The sequence below is a fragment of the Papaver somniferum genome, chromosome 5, assembly GCF_003573695.1.
Source record: "Papaver somniferum cultivar HN1 chromosome 5, ASM357369v1, whole genome shotgun sequence".
Taxonomy (NCBI): Eukaryota; Viridiplantae; Streptophyta; class Magnoliopsida; order Ranunculales; family Papaveraceae; genus Papaver; species Papaver somniferum.
The window spans coordinates 214,412,302-214,427,855 of NC_039362.1; the positions used below are offsets into that span (position 1 = coordinate 214,412,302).

General features: G+C 34.6%; 1 protein-coding gene and 1 long non-coding RNA gene across 12 annotated transcripts; both read right to left on the reverse strand.

Moving 5' to 3' along the window:
- Positions 1 to 1,058: 1,058 nt before the first annotated feature.
- On the reverse strand, positions 1,059 to 1,454 carry LOC113280779. The gene has a single exon (XM_026529364.1). The coding sequence runs from the start codon at positions 1,452 to 1,454 to the stop codon at positions 1,059 to 1,061; it is 396 nt and encodes a 131-aa protein (XP_026385149.1).
- A 2,761-nt stretch (positions 1,455 to 4,215) lies between these two features.
- LOC113284605 lies at positions 4,216 to 12,069 on the reverse strand. 11 transcript variants are annotated; one of them, XR_003328263.1, is made up of 10 exons: positions 11,806 to 12,069; positions 11,288 to 11,714; positions 9,942 to 10,231; positions 8,037 to 8,323; positions 6,932 to 7,034; positions 6,421 to 6,662; positions 6,034 to 6,118; positions 5,759 to 5,831; positions 5,511 to 5,620; positions 4,216 to 5,333 (listed from the first exon to the last, which is right to left on the reverse strand). It is a non-coding gene; the product is annotated as an uncharacterized LOC113284605 (long non-coding RNA). The 11 variants fall into 11 exon arrangements; XR_003328265.1 differs by having other exon boundaries at positions 11,288 to 11,726; XR_003328264.1 differs by lacking the exon at positions 11,806 to 12,069 and having other exon boundaries at positions 4,216 to 4,623; positions 4,957 to 5,333; positions 11,288 to 11,799.
- Positions 12,070 to 15,554: the final 3,485 nt, after the last annotated feature.

A 15,554-nucleotide genomic window follows, 5' to 3' on the forward strand; every position in this document is an offset into this window, starting at 1 on the left:
TCTCCCCAGCAATGCTATCAAACCATTTAATTTCTGAACATCCTTTATAGTTGCAGGTGGTGGCATGTCTCGGACTGCTTGTACTTTTTCTGGATCAACTTCGATTCCTTCTTTTGATATTATGTAACCCAAAAAATTTCTTGAAGATACTCCAAAGACGCATTTTTCTGGGTTTACCTTAATATTAAACTTTCGCATTTGTTCAAAGATTTCTCTCAAATTGTCCACATGATATTCTGCTTTTTTTACTTTTTACCAGCATGTCGTTAACGTAGACTTCCAACGTTTTATGTATCTACTCCGCAAACACCTTTTCAACCATTCTCTGATATGTCGCACCGGCATTTTTTAACCCAAACGGCATTTTGGTGTAACAATATAATCCTCTGGGTGTGAAAAAAGATGTATGTTCTTGATCTTCTTCAGCTAAATGAATCTGATTATAACCTTTATATCCATCCAATAATGAAACCCTATCATTTCCTTATGCTGATTCTACCATTTGTGGGATATCCGGTAATGGGAAGCTGTCTTTCGGGCATGCTTTATTTAAATCTGTGAAATCTATACAAATCTTCATTCCTTTGTTGTTGTTTTTGGCACGACCACCATATTTGCTATCCACTCCGAGTATTTCGCTGGCCTTATGATCCCTGCTTGTAACATTTTTTGCAATTTTGTTTCTATTTGTTGATGATATGTTGTTGCTATCTTTCTTATTCTTTGTTCGAATGGCTTTGCGTTCTTCTTAATATCCAATCTATGATATGCGACTGACGGATCTATTCCTGGCATTTCTTCCATTTTCCATGCGAAGACATCATTATATTCTCGTAAAATGTTTATTTTTCTTTCTTCTTCTTCTTTTCCCATCTTAGTTCCAATTTTTAATATTTTTAGTTCTTCTGTTGTACCAAAATTTATTTCTTTTGTTGGTTCGGCTGCAGTGAAATTTGGTTTCGGATCTCCCATTGGTGTTGGCTCTTTTATCTATTGAATTGGTGCACCTTCTTCTTCCGGTATTTCACTAGGAATTCCTTTTCCATTTTTCGCCCTGATCATGTATATGTGAAATTCTTCTCCTTCTTTAATTCTTTTGCCCTTCTCAAACGATGTTTTCGTTTCTTCGCATGACCTTCATAATTCTTTACATCCACTTCATTACAGAGCTTCGCATCTACAACATTTCCTTTAATCTCTCCTATTCCACTTGGAATTGGAAACCTTATGCATTGATGTAATGTTGACGCTACAGCTTTTATCGCATGCACCCACGGTCTTCCCAACAACATATTATATGGTGAATCTATGTCAACCACACATAATGTCACCTCTGTGTCTATTTCTCCTAGTAGTATTCTCAATAAAATCTCTCCTTTTGGTTTTGTGACAGCTTTATTCAATCCATAAATGTTGTAAGTTGGATGCATCATTTCTTCATCTTTGTATCCCATTTCTTTGAATGTGCGATAAAATAAAATATCAACTGCACTACCTGTGTCTACCAATGTTCTATTAATCGCCCATTCCTCAGATTTCTTATTTTCCCTACAATGTTCTTTTCGTTCACCTGTTAACGTAATCACCAATGGATCTGTACGCCGCAAATTTTCTTCTGAGATTTCATCTGTCGTAAATGTTATCTCCGTTTTTTCCCATTCTTTTACCGGAGATTCTTTCTCCACCGTCTCTAATTTCTTTCCTTCATGATCTCGTTTATGAATTCTTCCTGTTATTCTCCTTTGAAAGTCCATAGCAGAGATTAGTTCTTTGGTTATGGAATTATATTTTATATATCTTCCTCTACCTTGTATTTGCGTAATCCGTGAATTCCCCATAGATCTTATTATCTTTCTTCCTTTTTAAATCTAACAGTTTGGATATCAATCTCAAAGTAAAGTTACCACTAGGAGTTACCACTTCGAGCTGTTTTGTAGCGCCAAATGTTGTTGCAGGAAATCCTACAACCACACAAATATAAGAATTTACCAATTATCAAGTGATCATGGCATAAATTATCTCTTTATTATATCAAAATCTCAAGATCGATTACAAGAAGATATGAAACCCTAAGTTTCTTTTACACATACTTTCTCTCTTTTTTAATTTCTTGATCAAGGATTCTAAAAGAACTCTCCCTCTCACAAGGAAAATCTACCCTTTATATAGGGTATTACATAGTGGATGACATCTAAGATATCCCCTTATTTCGGAATAAATGTGCGTTATTATCGCACACTTATACTTGATTGTGTCGCAGAACATACATACTTCGCACAGGTCCTCACACTTTACTCGTGATTATGCTTACTTCACCTGATACGTCATCTTGATTTAATTGTGCGCTATCATAATCGCACTCATTATATATTCTTTTCTTCGCATAACTTGTATGTGCGATATTGTACTCCTACAGTACGAATGATATTTATGCAATCACAAAGTTGCAGATTGTGAGAACCTCACTAATCCTAAACTAAATTAATTTGGGGGGCAACCTAAAACTACTTAAATTTCATTTTATAACCATAAGAAAAATGAGAAAAAAAATCAAACTAAATTAATTTCATTATATAACCATAAGACAAATGAGAAACAAATCAAACTAAATTTTGTAATCTAATCCCATTGTATTTCAAAAAAAAAAATCATAAATCAATGACAAAAGTTTCACATACCTGTGTCAATCTAGTATCAGAACCTTGTAAGGTGCTTTCAATGCTGGATCAAGAATAATAATAATCCAACCAGGATATTTCCATGATTTTACCCCAACTATATCTCCTGTAATAAAATCTTTCTTTTTAGTAAATCAAACAAATTATCTCAATGAAAAGAATACAGATCCATGAAACTTGAACAATAAACGCATAATTTAAGAAACATTTCTAAAATTAATTTTTAAGAAAACAACATCTAATTAAAATTTCATATACCTAAATTGTGGTTTTAATCTGCTTGATTACCTCAAATCCTTTCAATTATTTGATTTGAGAATACGTCGTTCTCAGTTTATTCCATTTGAGACATCAAATCCTTCCAATGATTCGATTTGAGAATACTCATTTCAATTACCTAAACCTAACACAAAATCACGATAATTGACCTAAAGGAAATCTAATTTGACGCAAATAAAAATTGATTTTAGGTTTAAGCAGTGATGTTAGAAAGAGAAGTCTTATTTGATTATTACCTCTAGAATTTAGATCATTACCGTGAGCTTCAAGACGATTTCAATTGAGATTTTTGTCAAACTTGAAGTTGAAATCGTTAATATGTCTATGATCTTCACCCGATTAATGCTTAGCAGTCATGACATATCATTTATTTCTACCTGCTTCCCTTATGCATCTACCGCCGTCATCGAAGCTTAAGAGATTTTTGGCTTCCTTTCAATGGATTTCAAATATTATTCTTCTTTGTCTACTTTCCTCTTTGTAAATCGCTTTATCTCTCTCTCCAAAAAAAATTCTAAGGATAAAATGAATATAAAAAAATGAAAAGGGCAGTTACGGTAACAAGAAAAGAATTTTATTTTCTAAATCCGTTGAAATTTGGATTAACTCGTTCAAATATGGACTAAACAGTATACGAGCCGGAAAATTTAGATTAGTGAGTACTAGGCCTCAGATGCCAGTACTAGAGCGTCCAAATCCCATTAACTTTGGGATTAAACGTCAATTTCTACTAAGTGCTTTGTTGAAGTTGACGAGGAAGGAACTCACTACACCATTTCCTGAATTTTGTCACAGGCTATTTCTGTTTATTAAATTTGTAACGATTATAATCTGTTGTAAAAACGCCGTAATAAATAAGAGTGATGGAATTTTGTAACAATTGTTTCAAAAATACAGTCACATATATGAAGTGTTACAATAATTAATAGCCACAGTTGGCTAAATTTTACCAATCCGACACGTGTCATATTTGTCAATTTATCTTAACGGTTTTAACTGTTACTAGCTATTTGCAACAATTTAGGTTAAGACACGTGTCAAAAAGAGTAACATATAAAGCAACGACTATAACTGTTACTGAATCCTTGCTACGATTGTTTCAGAATTCAGATGACGCGTGTCATTTTTTGTCATGATAAAAGTAACACATATTAGTGTTGCCATTGGTTTTATAACGATTAGTCATTTGACACGTGTCTTCTTTTTCACGGATTTTGTAACGCTTAAACTGTCACTCACATTTGTAATAACAGTGAGATGATGACACGTGTTTTTTTACTCCACAAATTTTGTTGCAGTTATCTCTGTGACAATCGTTCAGTTACAATAAAAAAAAGGGTAGTCCAGATCATTTTCATGGACCTGGCTTCCAATTTACAGGCCTTCACAATTAAACCTGAAACACAGGCCTACAATTTCCTATTTTTCAATCTGCAATTTAGTGTCCAGTATCCAGAAGCAAATGCAAATTATTCTCTTTTATTATACAAACTCACTCAAATCCTGCACTTCTCCAGTCCTTCGTTGATGTACCATTGAAGTACTATAGCATTCACAAGTTTCCTCAAGAGATTGAACCTCATTCAACATGTATGAAATCCATTGCTTGACTATGTCCATAGGAAAAGGGGCAAAGAGGTAGGCTCTCGTAGGTATTTCCCTCATACTGAAATCAAATAAAAGCGAGTTAGCAAAAGGGACAAGGATTACTGAAAATTCTGCTACTTGAAAATCAGTTCACAACTTATTCTGTTGGTCACAAACTTGCCAAAACATGAAAAGAGGTCTTTTAAAATCCAAACACACTTTAATCTTTACTTCTCAACTTTTAAGCCAACACGAAACAACATTGGACTCTCAAAACCTTAAATAAAACAACATTCTTAAAACACAAGGTTGTTGGAAAACATTCTACAATTACTCTCTATTATGTATGCATGCTATGGCACCTTACTTCAACTATTTAATTCGGGAAAAAGATATACCAATCTACGTTCACCTTTGAACGGTGTAAGCTCTTGATCCTAATGAAGCTGACCAACTAATCCCCATATATTCAGTGAACAAAAACACGTGAGCCATAAAACAACTTCCTTCATAGAATGCATTGTTATAATTGTTTCTATTACTTAAGTTGGTGTCAGTTCACCAAGTTAAGTAATCCATGGACTCATTATTTAAGTAATCCATGGACTCATTATTTATGTTCAAACACTGGATGACCAACAAATCCTCATATATTCAAAATGAATTATAAACCACGGAAAATATATAAATGCCTAGTAGAATGCAATGTAGTCAAAGTGAGTAATCCATGGACTTGTTATGACTCCTTCCTTCAAAGAGGTTCATACAAATAAGAATATCCACTACTTCCTGCAAACGACAATCACTGTAATTAGTTTCTGGGATTAACTTATAAAAGTAAGAGCAATGAATATAGGACGATGTCTAGCTAACCCAGCAGAAATCAATACAAGTTTATCAATGTCTTTCCGAAACGGTAATTCGATAATTTTAAGCAACCAGCTACGCAATCCATGAAATGTTTACCTTCTCAACAGGAGGATGATCCAAGTAACTAGGGCATCCTATACAGCTTACTCAAGATCAGCACATTCAGCTTGGTCAAAATGGCATACTTGAAGGTGCCTATAAGATACCTGCAATAGGCAGAATACATACTTCTCAGGTCTCACAATCTTGCACAATCATAGTATCTGAAAGCAACAATCTACGGTACCTACTATCATATTAACTTTATCCATCTATGTTCTTTGAACGAAAGGTGACTACTATACCATACGGCAGTTTGGATAAGACAACAGTAGCATCACTCACTAGAGTCGTTAGCCATCAACTGCACTACCATTACTGAAACCACAACAAGCATCACTATGAAAACATAAGAACATATTTAGTGTCTCCAATGAATAATGTGTCTAGCCTTCAACCATGTTCCAATACCTCAAAACATAAAGGATGCAGAATGGAAAATTACTTCAGTAAAACAAAACTATAGATCAGAAGCAGGGCTAACTACAGATTCATGTTAAGCTCTACTCCTCTTACATACCTATTAAAAACACTCAGAACATCACTGCCATTGCAAGAGTGCCCTATTTGATCAATATAACAGAAAATTCGCAAGAAAAGGTTGGCTGCAGTCAAATAACACGAAGAAAATTAATTTTATAGAATGAAATAACAGGAAAAATATCGAACTACGGAGTTGAAATCAATCAACAAATAATCTTAAAGTCTTGACTCAGAAAAGTCTTCAACTCAAGAACCAATGTCACAGTTGAAAGCTTACATGAATGAGAACTTGTACATATATTCAATGCTTTTCTCTACTAGTAACATGAGTTACATAGATTAAGACTAATATGATAAAGCAAGTAATTTAGATATAGAATACTGATACAGCTTCAGCAATCAAGCTTTAAGGTCCAAGTGTTACCTTTACATTCAAAAGTGGGAAATAAATAACTTCTTAGTATCTCATATTCGAAATGGTTGGATAAGTGAGTTAACTTCGTTTACATTGGAGAACATGATCATATCCAAGCTTGATGTGAGCTGAAGGAGAGATACTAACATAAATGACTGCACTACTATAATACGCTTAGATGTTTTGCAACCCCAAGTTCTCAGCACTTCACAGTCTAATCAATGTCATTTAGATGGCTCCCCTGCAACAACCTTAAAAATAGAACACCAAATTGTAACATCAATGACATGAAAGTGCAATAAATATTACAAAAACAAGTACGATGAGTGTAAACTCTAACCAATTGACAAGAACGTAATAAGACTTCAGCAAGGACAACTAGAAGTGAACACCACCTGTCAAGATACCCGGAGATCTAGAAAAGGACGCACTTTTCACTCGAATCATAGATTCCTTCAAGAAAAGTCCCTTTCTACAGGAAAATAAATCAATATCAAACAGGGCTATCCAGAGAAGTTACCTTTGGTGGCTTAAATGGATAATCTGGATTCCTCCAGCGTATGGACTGTCTTGGGGACCCATTATTGTTGCTTGCCAGAGAAACATGTCTTCGCCAACAGGACCTATAACATACAAAAATAATAACTGAGGAAAATATTCATTCATTAAGCAAATATCTACGACACTTGGGAACGCAAGCCAGTAAAATCTTTACATTCATGAAATCTTAAGGGGGAAAAACATTGATCAATAAACAATTCAAGCTGACAAGGTAATTCTTCTTCATGGGACGAGCAAAAGGCACAAACTGATTCCTCTACTTGAAACTAATTATTGCGCAACAATTTTCTTCCACATCAAACGGAAACAATAGCACCATGGCATCAAAAGGAAACAATAGCACCATGGCTTCTACGTATATCAAAAGAACCATACACCATATGAACTTCATTGATATCTTAGTCCACATATGTTTCTCAAAACCCTCTTTAAAGCAACCCAGGTATATGCATATAACACACAACATAGAAGCATATTAGGAAGCAAGCAAAGAAAGGTTGCAGTATTCGATCATGCATTAAGAACAACTGTACAAATGAAACATCAACTTATTGAATCAATTTAACCTCCAAATTGTAGACCCTCCTTCATACATAATTATCAACTCAGCATAACCCACACATACCACCGAAGCTCAAACCTCAACTTCAACCCCAAAAACAGGAGAAAAAAAAACATGCTTAGATAACACAATAGATGGTTAGCTTCAGCGGAAGCTACTGCTGACAATAACAACCTAAGAACTACAAAACTAAATTACAAATCTTGCTCCATATGAAAAACCCACCCAAAATTTTACTTTTTTCTCACTTTAACCTTGAAAATAATTCACATCTTTACAATATTACACAGCTCAATAGAACAAAACAAGAAGCCAGCTTCATATACCACACACCAAAACATGCAAAAATCAAATAATTACCAAAATCAAACCCTAAAACATACAGATCGAGCCTCAAAACCACACAAAACACCCAGAAAAATCAGTAAAAGTTGAGAAATTAGACCCTGATGAATAATACAATTTATTTGTAAAATCAAACTAATTTTAATTTTCAGTATACCTGAATGAGTAATTGAATTCTCTTCCATGTGTGATAAGAAATTAGGGTTTGAAGACGAGTAATAAACCACATAGTTATTGAGAAACAAAGGATTTACAAATATCAGGGTTTTTCATACAAGGCTAGGGTTTCAGAGGAAAGATAAGGGTGTTGTATAAAGAGATAGTGAGTAGCTTCACTAAGTAAATCCGATTTAACCCATTTCTTATTTGAAACTAGAAGCAAGGAATTCATCAGTTCTTGCTGATGAATTTAGGTTTTCTCTCTTCCCGTTCTTCTCAAAAGACCTGATGAAATTAAACAAAAAAGAAAATTATAATTACTATCTCAAAAAATAACTCATAATCGATTTAAAAAAGCAACTGAAACATAAATCTAAGTTATTAGATTCATTCACTTATCTGAATATGTAGGAGATGGAAAACACAACTCCTAGGTTTTAATGGGTTTTGTTGATTTGCTGTTGATTCTGAAAACTCAAGATTTGATCATGAAGTTGGGGCTTCCAATTTTCTAAAGAGATTTTGATGGGTTCTCATCTTCAAACAATTTCAAGAAATTATAAAACAATAATAATTTCATGGAATTATGAAGAGTTTTGAAGAGAAGCAGATCGAGAGTAATAACTCTACTTCGATTTAGTGTGTTAGTGTTTCAGTCTGTAGAGAAGAAGGGTGAGTCTGTTTAGGGTTTCATTATTCGCAGGAGAAGAAGATAGGGTGCGGGGAGAGAGAGGACGAGAAGGAAAAGAAATTTAGGTTTTTTTTAATTTTCTCTCTCTTCTAAGAATATACAGAAAACTCATGTTACTATGCAAAAGAGCTGAACGATTAGTATCTCTTCGACACCCATTTGATTGGTTGTAAAAGATCGAATGGCTAACTTCTTACCACGTGTCATAAACAAATTCACTGGACGGCTCTCATTGTTTTAAAATAGGTGGTGCATTTTATCACTTACCAAACCATGTGACATCCTAATGTAAGGGTCCATAACTTTAGAAAGAAAAAACTTAGGAGTTTACGATTATTTTAACGCATATACCACACTAAATTCAAAAAATATATTGTATGAACAAAAATAAAAATGAATCACAAAAATGAGAAATATATTAGATTTGAACTTGAGTTTCTAATTCATATGAACTGAGGATGAAATATATTAGATTTGAACATCCCAGGTTCAAAGATTACTAGAGTTAGACCTGAGTTTCCCGTTCGGATGAACTGGAGACGAGATATATCAGAATCGAATATCACATGTTCAAAGATTACTAGAGTTAGACCTAAGTTTCTCGTTCGGATGAACTGGAGACGAAATATATCAGAATCGAACATCACAGGTTCAAACACTACTAGAGTTAGACCTTAGTTTCCCGTCCGGATGACCTGGAGACGAAATATATTAGAATCGAACATCACAGTTCAAAGATTACTAGAGTTAGACCTTAGTTTCTCGTTCGGATGAACTCGAAGACGAAATATATCAGAATCGAACATCACAGGTTCAAAGATTACTAGAGTTAGACCTGAGTTTCCCGTTCGGATGAACTAGGGACGAAATATATCAGAATCGGACATCATAGGTTCAAGGATTACTAGACTTAGACCTGAGTTTCCCGTTCGGATGAACTGGAGCAGAAATATATCAGTTTCGAACATCATAGGTTCAAAGATTACTAGAGTTAGACATGAGTTTCTCATTCAGACGAACTGGATCAGAAATATATCAGAATCGAACATCACAGGTCCAACTAAGTGTAACTGCCAAAAGAACAAAAACTCCATTTAAATGCAAACAACACTTTCAAACACACAGATTGGAAGGTGGGGAAAGTTTTTCGGTTCACATCCTCCATCGATATTCCAAAAAAACACCCTAAAAGGAAAAGGAAAGATTTCATACCATAATTTTCATTTCTTCTAAAGTTGTGACTTTCTGATATGTCAATTTACATAAGGCCCTAAATCAGAGTGGATAGCAGAAGCAAGTTACAATATTAGCTTCTGGAGCAAGAATGGACACTAAACTTGCACTTTTGAGTGAACCTCTGACAACAGAAAAATGCACTTTTCTCCACAGAATCTTTTGTAGAAACTTGCAGCCTTGTCTTTACAACAGAGACCGGGTATAACGCCACTGTAACCCTAGTAAAAATCCTAGCTCCTACAACATAGAACTTTCTCTTGTCAAGCCTGCATAACCAAGAGACATTAACAGCATAAGAAACCCAATAAATCACCTGCCGATCACATGACCCATTTACATTCGCGTTTCTTGGGATCACAAAATGCAATTAAGATCACTACAAATTACAACCAAAACAAGGCATTCTAAGAGCAATGGAACTGAAATTTCATAAATAATTTACTAACACGAAAGAGGGTATTGCAGAAATCATTGATACTTAAAATTTTGCAAAACCAGAATGAATCAGAGCTGCTCCAGATAGAATCATGGAAACTATGCACAAACCAGAACAAAATTTCAAGTATGACCCAATGTTTTTTACAGATAACTACATAAGTACTGAACTACACCATCTAACGCAACACTAACTTAGTGATTTAAGCTATTAAGTATTCACCTTAACCAGGATACTGGAAAAGTTCAAAGTTCATCAACAAACAAATGCACAGGACATGAAGGATTAAGTCTCAACCAAGCATCAACACAGATAAGATGAAATAATGTTTAAAAACCTGCAATTATAAAATCATTAGGATACAAGCTTTGAGTGTTTTATAAAGTAAGTTACTGGTTTATGAAGTAAATTACAGGACAAAGGAAAATAAGAAGAAAATGAAGGTGCAACAAAGTCATTGATATCAACTACAGGGAAACACATACTGATGCAGTGCTATCAGTCTAAAACTGCAAGAAGACTTGTTAAACTCAAGATCAGAGAATCCAAAAATGTAGTGAGTGACATCCGCAATAACCAAGTAAATCAATGGGAGGAAATGAGCACAGCTTCATATCAATACAATGTGTTTTCTTGGTCTATTGAAGCCCAGGGATAAAATGACTAACATAAAAGTATACGCATCTTACAAATTTTCACCTAAACCCAACCCTTAATGATAAACAATCCTGCATGAGAAAGAAAAATCAACCAAATCTTATTTCTAAGGACCAATTTCTAAGAAAGTTTAGCGGGTTCACCCATTTACGGAGTTGTAATTTAGCAAACAAAATAACCAGAAAAGTACAAGTATTCTTGAAAAACAAAATGGCCAAAACACCTTCACCTGAGTTCAAACACCAACAGCAACACCACATATCCCTGTATAACTCCATCCCTAAAATCACCAGCAACAATAACTAACAGCTCAACCCCTTTAATTCTGGCTTCAATCACTTCATTTGACTTGAATCTTCACGGCAACAATATATATTCTAATTTCTCTTCTTCCATAACACAACATCAAATCCCATTTCTGAAGCATACCCTAAATCAACCACCTTCCTCATTCAACTAAAAACCCTTTAATTCTTCACTACCAAATACCAGAAACCCGTTGCAGAACCACCATCTTCTCAGCTCACACTCAGCCTCAGAAACCCTAAGATTTTATTCAAACAAACTTCAACCTAGAAACCCTAGGTTTAATTCTTCAAATCGAGCAATCAAACACATTGATCTCTTCCACCAGCAACAGCATCTTGTTTCAATACCTGTAATTTCATCTGAATCTCTCAATTTATCTCTCCATCCAACTAATAAATCAATTCATTTAGAAGAAACAGAGAACTTAGAATCACTTACCCCATTAACGAAGAAGACAAACCATGATATTTATCATCACCAGAAATCCAGAATCAATTGTAACTATCTTCTTAACCAATCACCATCGTCGTTTTAGGTCAAATTGATTATATAAACAACAACAACCACAAATCAAGCTATAATTGATTGATTCTAAACTAGGGTTTCCTTTTTGTGGCTGAATCTTGACCTGCAAATTTTAACAATCAACAATGTTAATGGCTGTGAGAAAGGAACGGGGAGATGAAAGGCTGAGAGAAAGGAGCGGGGAGATTAAGAAGAATTGTTGTTAGCCGAAAGGGGGTGCGTTTTTTTGTCCAAGTCTTGATTTTTCACCAAGTCATGCTTTGTTGACTTAAGTCTTGATTTTTCACCACAAAAATAATTTTTTTTATTATAATTAGAAACAAAAATAAATTTTGTTATTTAAATATTTAATACATTTGTTAAATTTGTTTAATTGTTGGTATGATAGTGATAAAAGAAATCCAAATAGTGGTAAAATTTGGGGTTGGTTTTTTATATTGAAAAAAATTGGGTGGAATTAGTATTTAGATGGTAATTGTTGTTTTCTAATTTTTCTGTCAACAAATATTATTATTACTTAACTATGTTACAAATACTGTCACGCTTTTAAAAAAGTCAACAGTTATACTAGTTACAAGACCTGTTACAAACGTATCTGTAACTGAAAAAAAAATCTGTGATAATCTACACTGTGAGAGAATCCTGGTTTTGGTGCAGTGACTGAAGCTGCTGGTGCTACTCTTATAGAGTTTTGTGGTTTTGATGAGGATGATTCTCTTCCTCCTTTACCACCGCCAGTTGAGGATTTCGTTGCAGATCATCCTTTCATGTTTATCATCAAGGATGACTTTATTGGGGTGTTATTATTCACCGGATACGTTCTTAATCCCTTGCTAAACTCTCTTGATGATTAACTCGGGATCGATTTGTCGTTCTCGAGAATTATTATTATTATTATTATTATTATTATTTATTTTCAACTATTTCAATATTTTTATTAGATAGAATATTTCATTAACTTAGTTGGAAGCCTAACAAGCTAAGCTCCAACAACATACTACTACGTTAATTGAACAGGTTGCTGTGCTAGCACACCAGCGGGCCTCATGGGTAACCTAACCAAGGAGGGTGCCGAAGCGGATGGGGGGTCTTAGGTTGTGACACAAGGGGGCAAGCTAGCGCTACCATCCATGTTAATTCCTGCAATATTACGCCATTGGGGGCTCGAATCTGGGACCTCCTAGAGCGCATGAAACTTTGGGAAACAGGAATGACCAGCTGAGCTAGGTGCCCGTTTTTTTTATTATTATTATTATTAACTATTGGTATCCGACAAGTAGAGGTTGGTCATTTTCTTTTCTGTATACACTTCCATCATTTTAGTTTAAATTACTCTTTATCAATAATTCTCAATTTTGTTGTAGTGGAAATGTAGGGAAGACAAAGAGGCAAGAGAGTTTCCATTCATCAGTCTCTTAGGGTTACATGGATACAATATATATAAAGGGGAAACACTAAGTAACTAGATAGACCGCATATCCATGGGTTGTAGGCTCTGAAACACTCCCCCTTGTGCGGTTCAATAACAAAACTTTATACATAGTGCTTCACATATAGTGCTTCGAATGTAGTTCTTCAAATATCGTCTTATCTTGATGACTTGTGTTGTAATTAATTTCCTCACTAAAACTTTGATAAGGAAAAACCCAGTGGGATAAAACCTTGGTACAACTCTTCACATGTAGTACTTCATATGTTGTCTCTTACTTTACATGTAGTTCATCACATGCAATACGATCTTCAAAGATCGATGATATAAGTTAATTGCCTCGTTAAAACTTCGTCAGGAAAACCCATAGGGACAAAAACTGAACTAAAGAAAAGAGTACAATATTAATAAAACTTAGAACATAATTAGACGCATATATATTGCCTCATTAAAACCTTGACAAGGAAACCCAGTATGACAAAACCTTGACGAAGGGGAAAGATTACCACGTGACAGATGCAAGTAAAAGTGATCTGTTAAAGATGATCACTTTGCTCCGTTGAAGTTGACTAGTTGCTTCACAACTCCTAAGGCAGAAAATCCTCGTGGGAAAGACAATAGCCTTAGTTGGGAAATTACATTCCCGGTATTTGTTGTTGTCTCATTAAAAACCTTGCCGAGCAACAAAACCCTGTGGGAAAAAGTAACTTCGGTGAAGGAAAAAAGATCAACACACCATTAGATGCTCCCCTTGATGTCATACAATTTTCATTAGTCTAATGCAGTCAAAAGGAGTTTATCACACATTACTTTGGTGACTTGAATGTATATAAGACCTTGTTGTTGATTCTGGAAGTTACGTTGCTTAACCGACTATCGCGTTTCATTTCTTTGATTCAGATATTTTCAGTAATATGAACACGAACTTTATGTCTTCAACGTTCAACATACTTGATGTTTTTAGTGTTGTCTCGCTAAAAACCTTGTCGAGTGACAAAACCCTTTTGGAAAAAACTATTCTCAATCGAAGGTAAAAAGAGTACAACACAACTTCAATTTTGAAGTAAAATATGTCGACATCATATCCTTGGATCCTCCCCCTGATGTCGGCATCTCCCCCTGATTACTATCAGATTTGTTCTAGACAGTTCCTTTAGTCATGTATTTTTCGAAACTGAATATTGGTGATGACTTAGAAAATAATCTACCATATCTCCCTCTGATTACTTTCGCTGGAGAAAAGATTATTGTTCCTTCATAATCAACAACTTTTGGATTGCACTTTCATTAGCATTCCTTTTAATGTCTTTGTATGTATAAAACAAATTTATGTCAATGGTTACTTTTAAGTACATGATTACATTCACTATACCATTCCAATGACGCTGCGTTGGCGCGGAGCTATATCTAGCTAACAAGTTCCCTGAGGATGTAAAATTTAATCGAGTACATTATTATACTAAGTAAAACAACGCGTCTATTGTACTTAGATATGGGAATTTCATCTCCCAACATATGTTCGTCATATTCCTTTGGACGAAATGGTTACTTACTTACATTTGAACCTCGACAAATCATGGGAGTGCTATCAGGATGCATGTCTTTGTTAAATTGCCTGAAAACTTTACACATATGCAAACTGGTGGAATAATATACCACAAGCTCAGTTTTCAATCGAGCTTTCCCTAGATTTTTCATCTCAAATTCGGATTTTAAATAGCTTTTACGGTCTCTTATTACATTAAGAGTACACATCATGTCTGTACCATCAACATAAATATCTACAATTCAAAATCAGGAACTTTCTTATGAATACGCAAGGAAAAATAACTTACTTGTCTACCCCTTCCAAATCAAATATCCACTTAGACGGGTATACCACATCCGCCTGATTGCTTGAATCTATAAGTGAGCATTCTATCTAACTGTAAACGCACTCTGTGGTTTAAACTCATTTGATTTGGGAAACAAAAGTCTATCAAGTACTTTTGTAAATATCTTCTATCTCTTGATTCTTTCAGAGATACTAAAAATCACATATGTATGCTGCATTTCAAGTCCTTTTGAAATTACCAAGCTAACTAAGTAGCGGAACTCTATAATGTTCATTACAAGAGAACAATTACAGGGCTTTGTGAGAAACCTCTCGCCACAGGGAGAGTCTTTTTTATGTTAAGACTACTTTCTTCTCATTATTCTTTATGACAAATTAATTATGTATGTCCAATAGGCT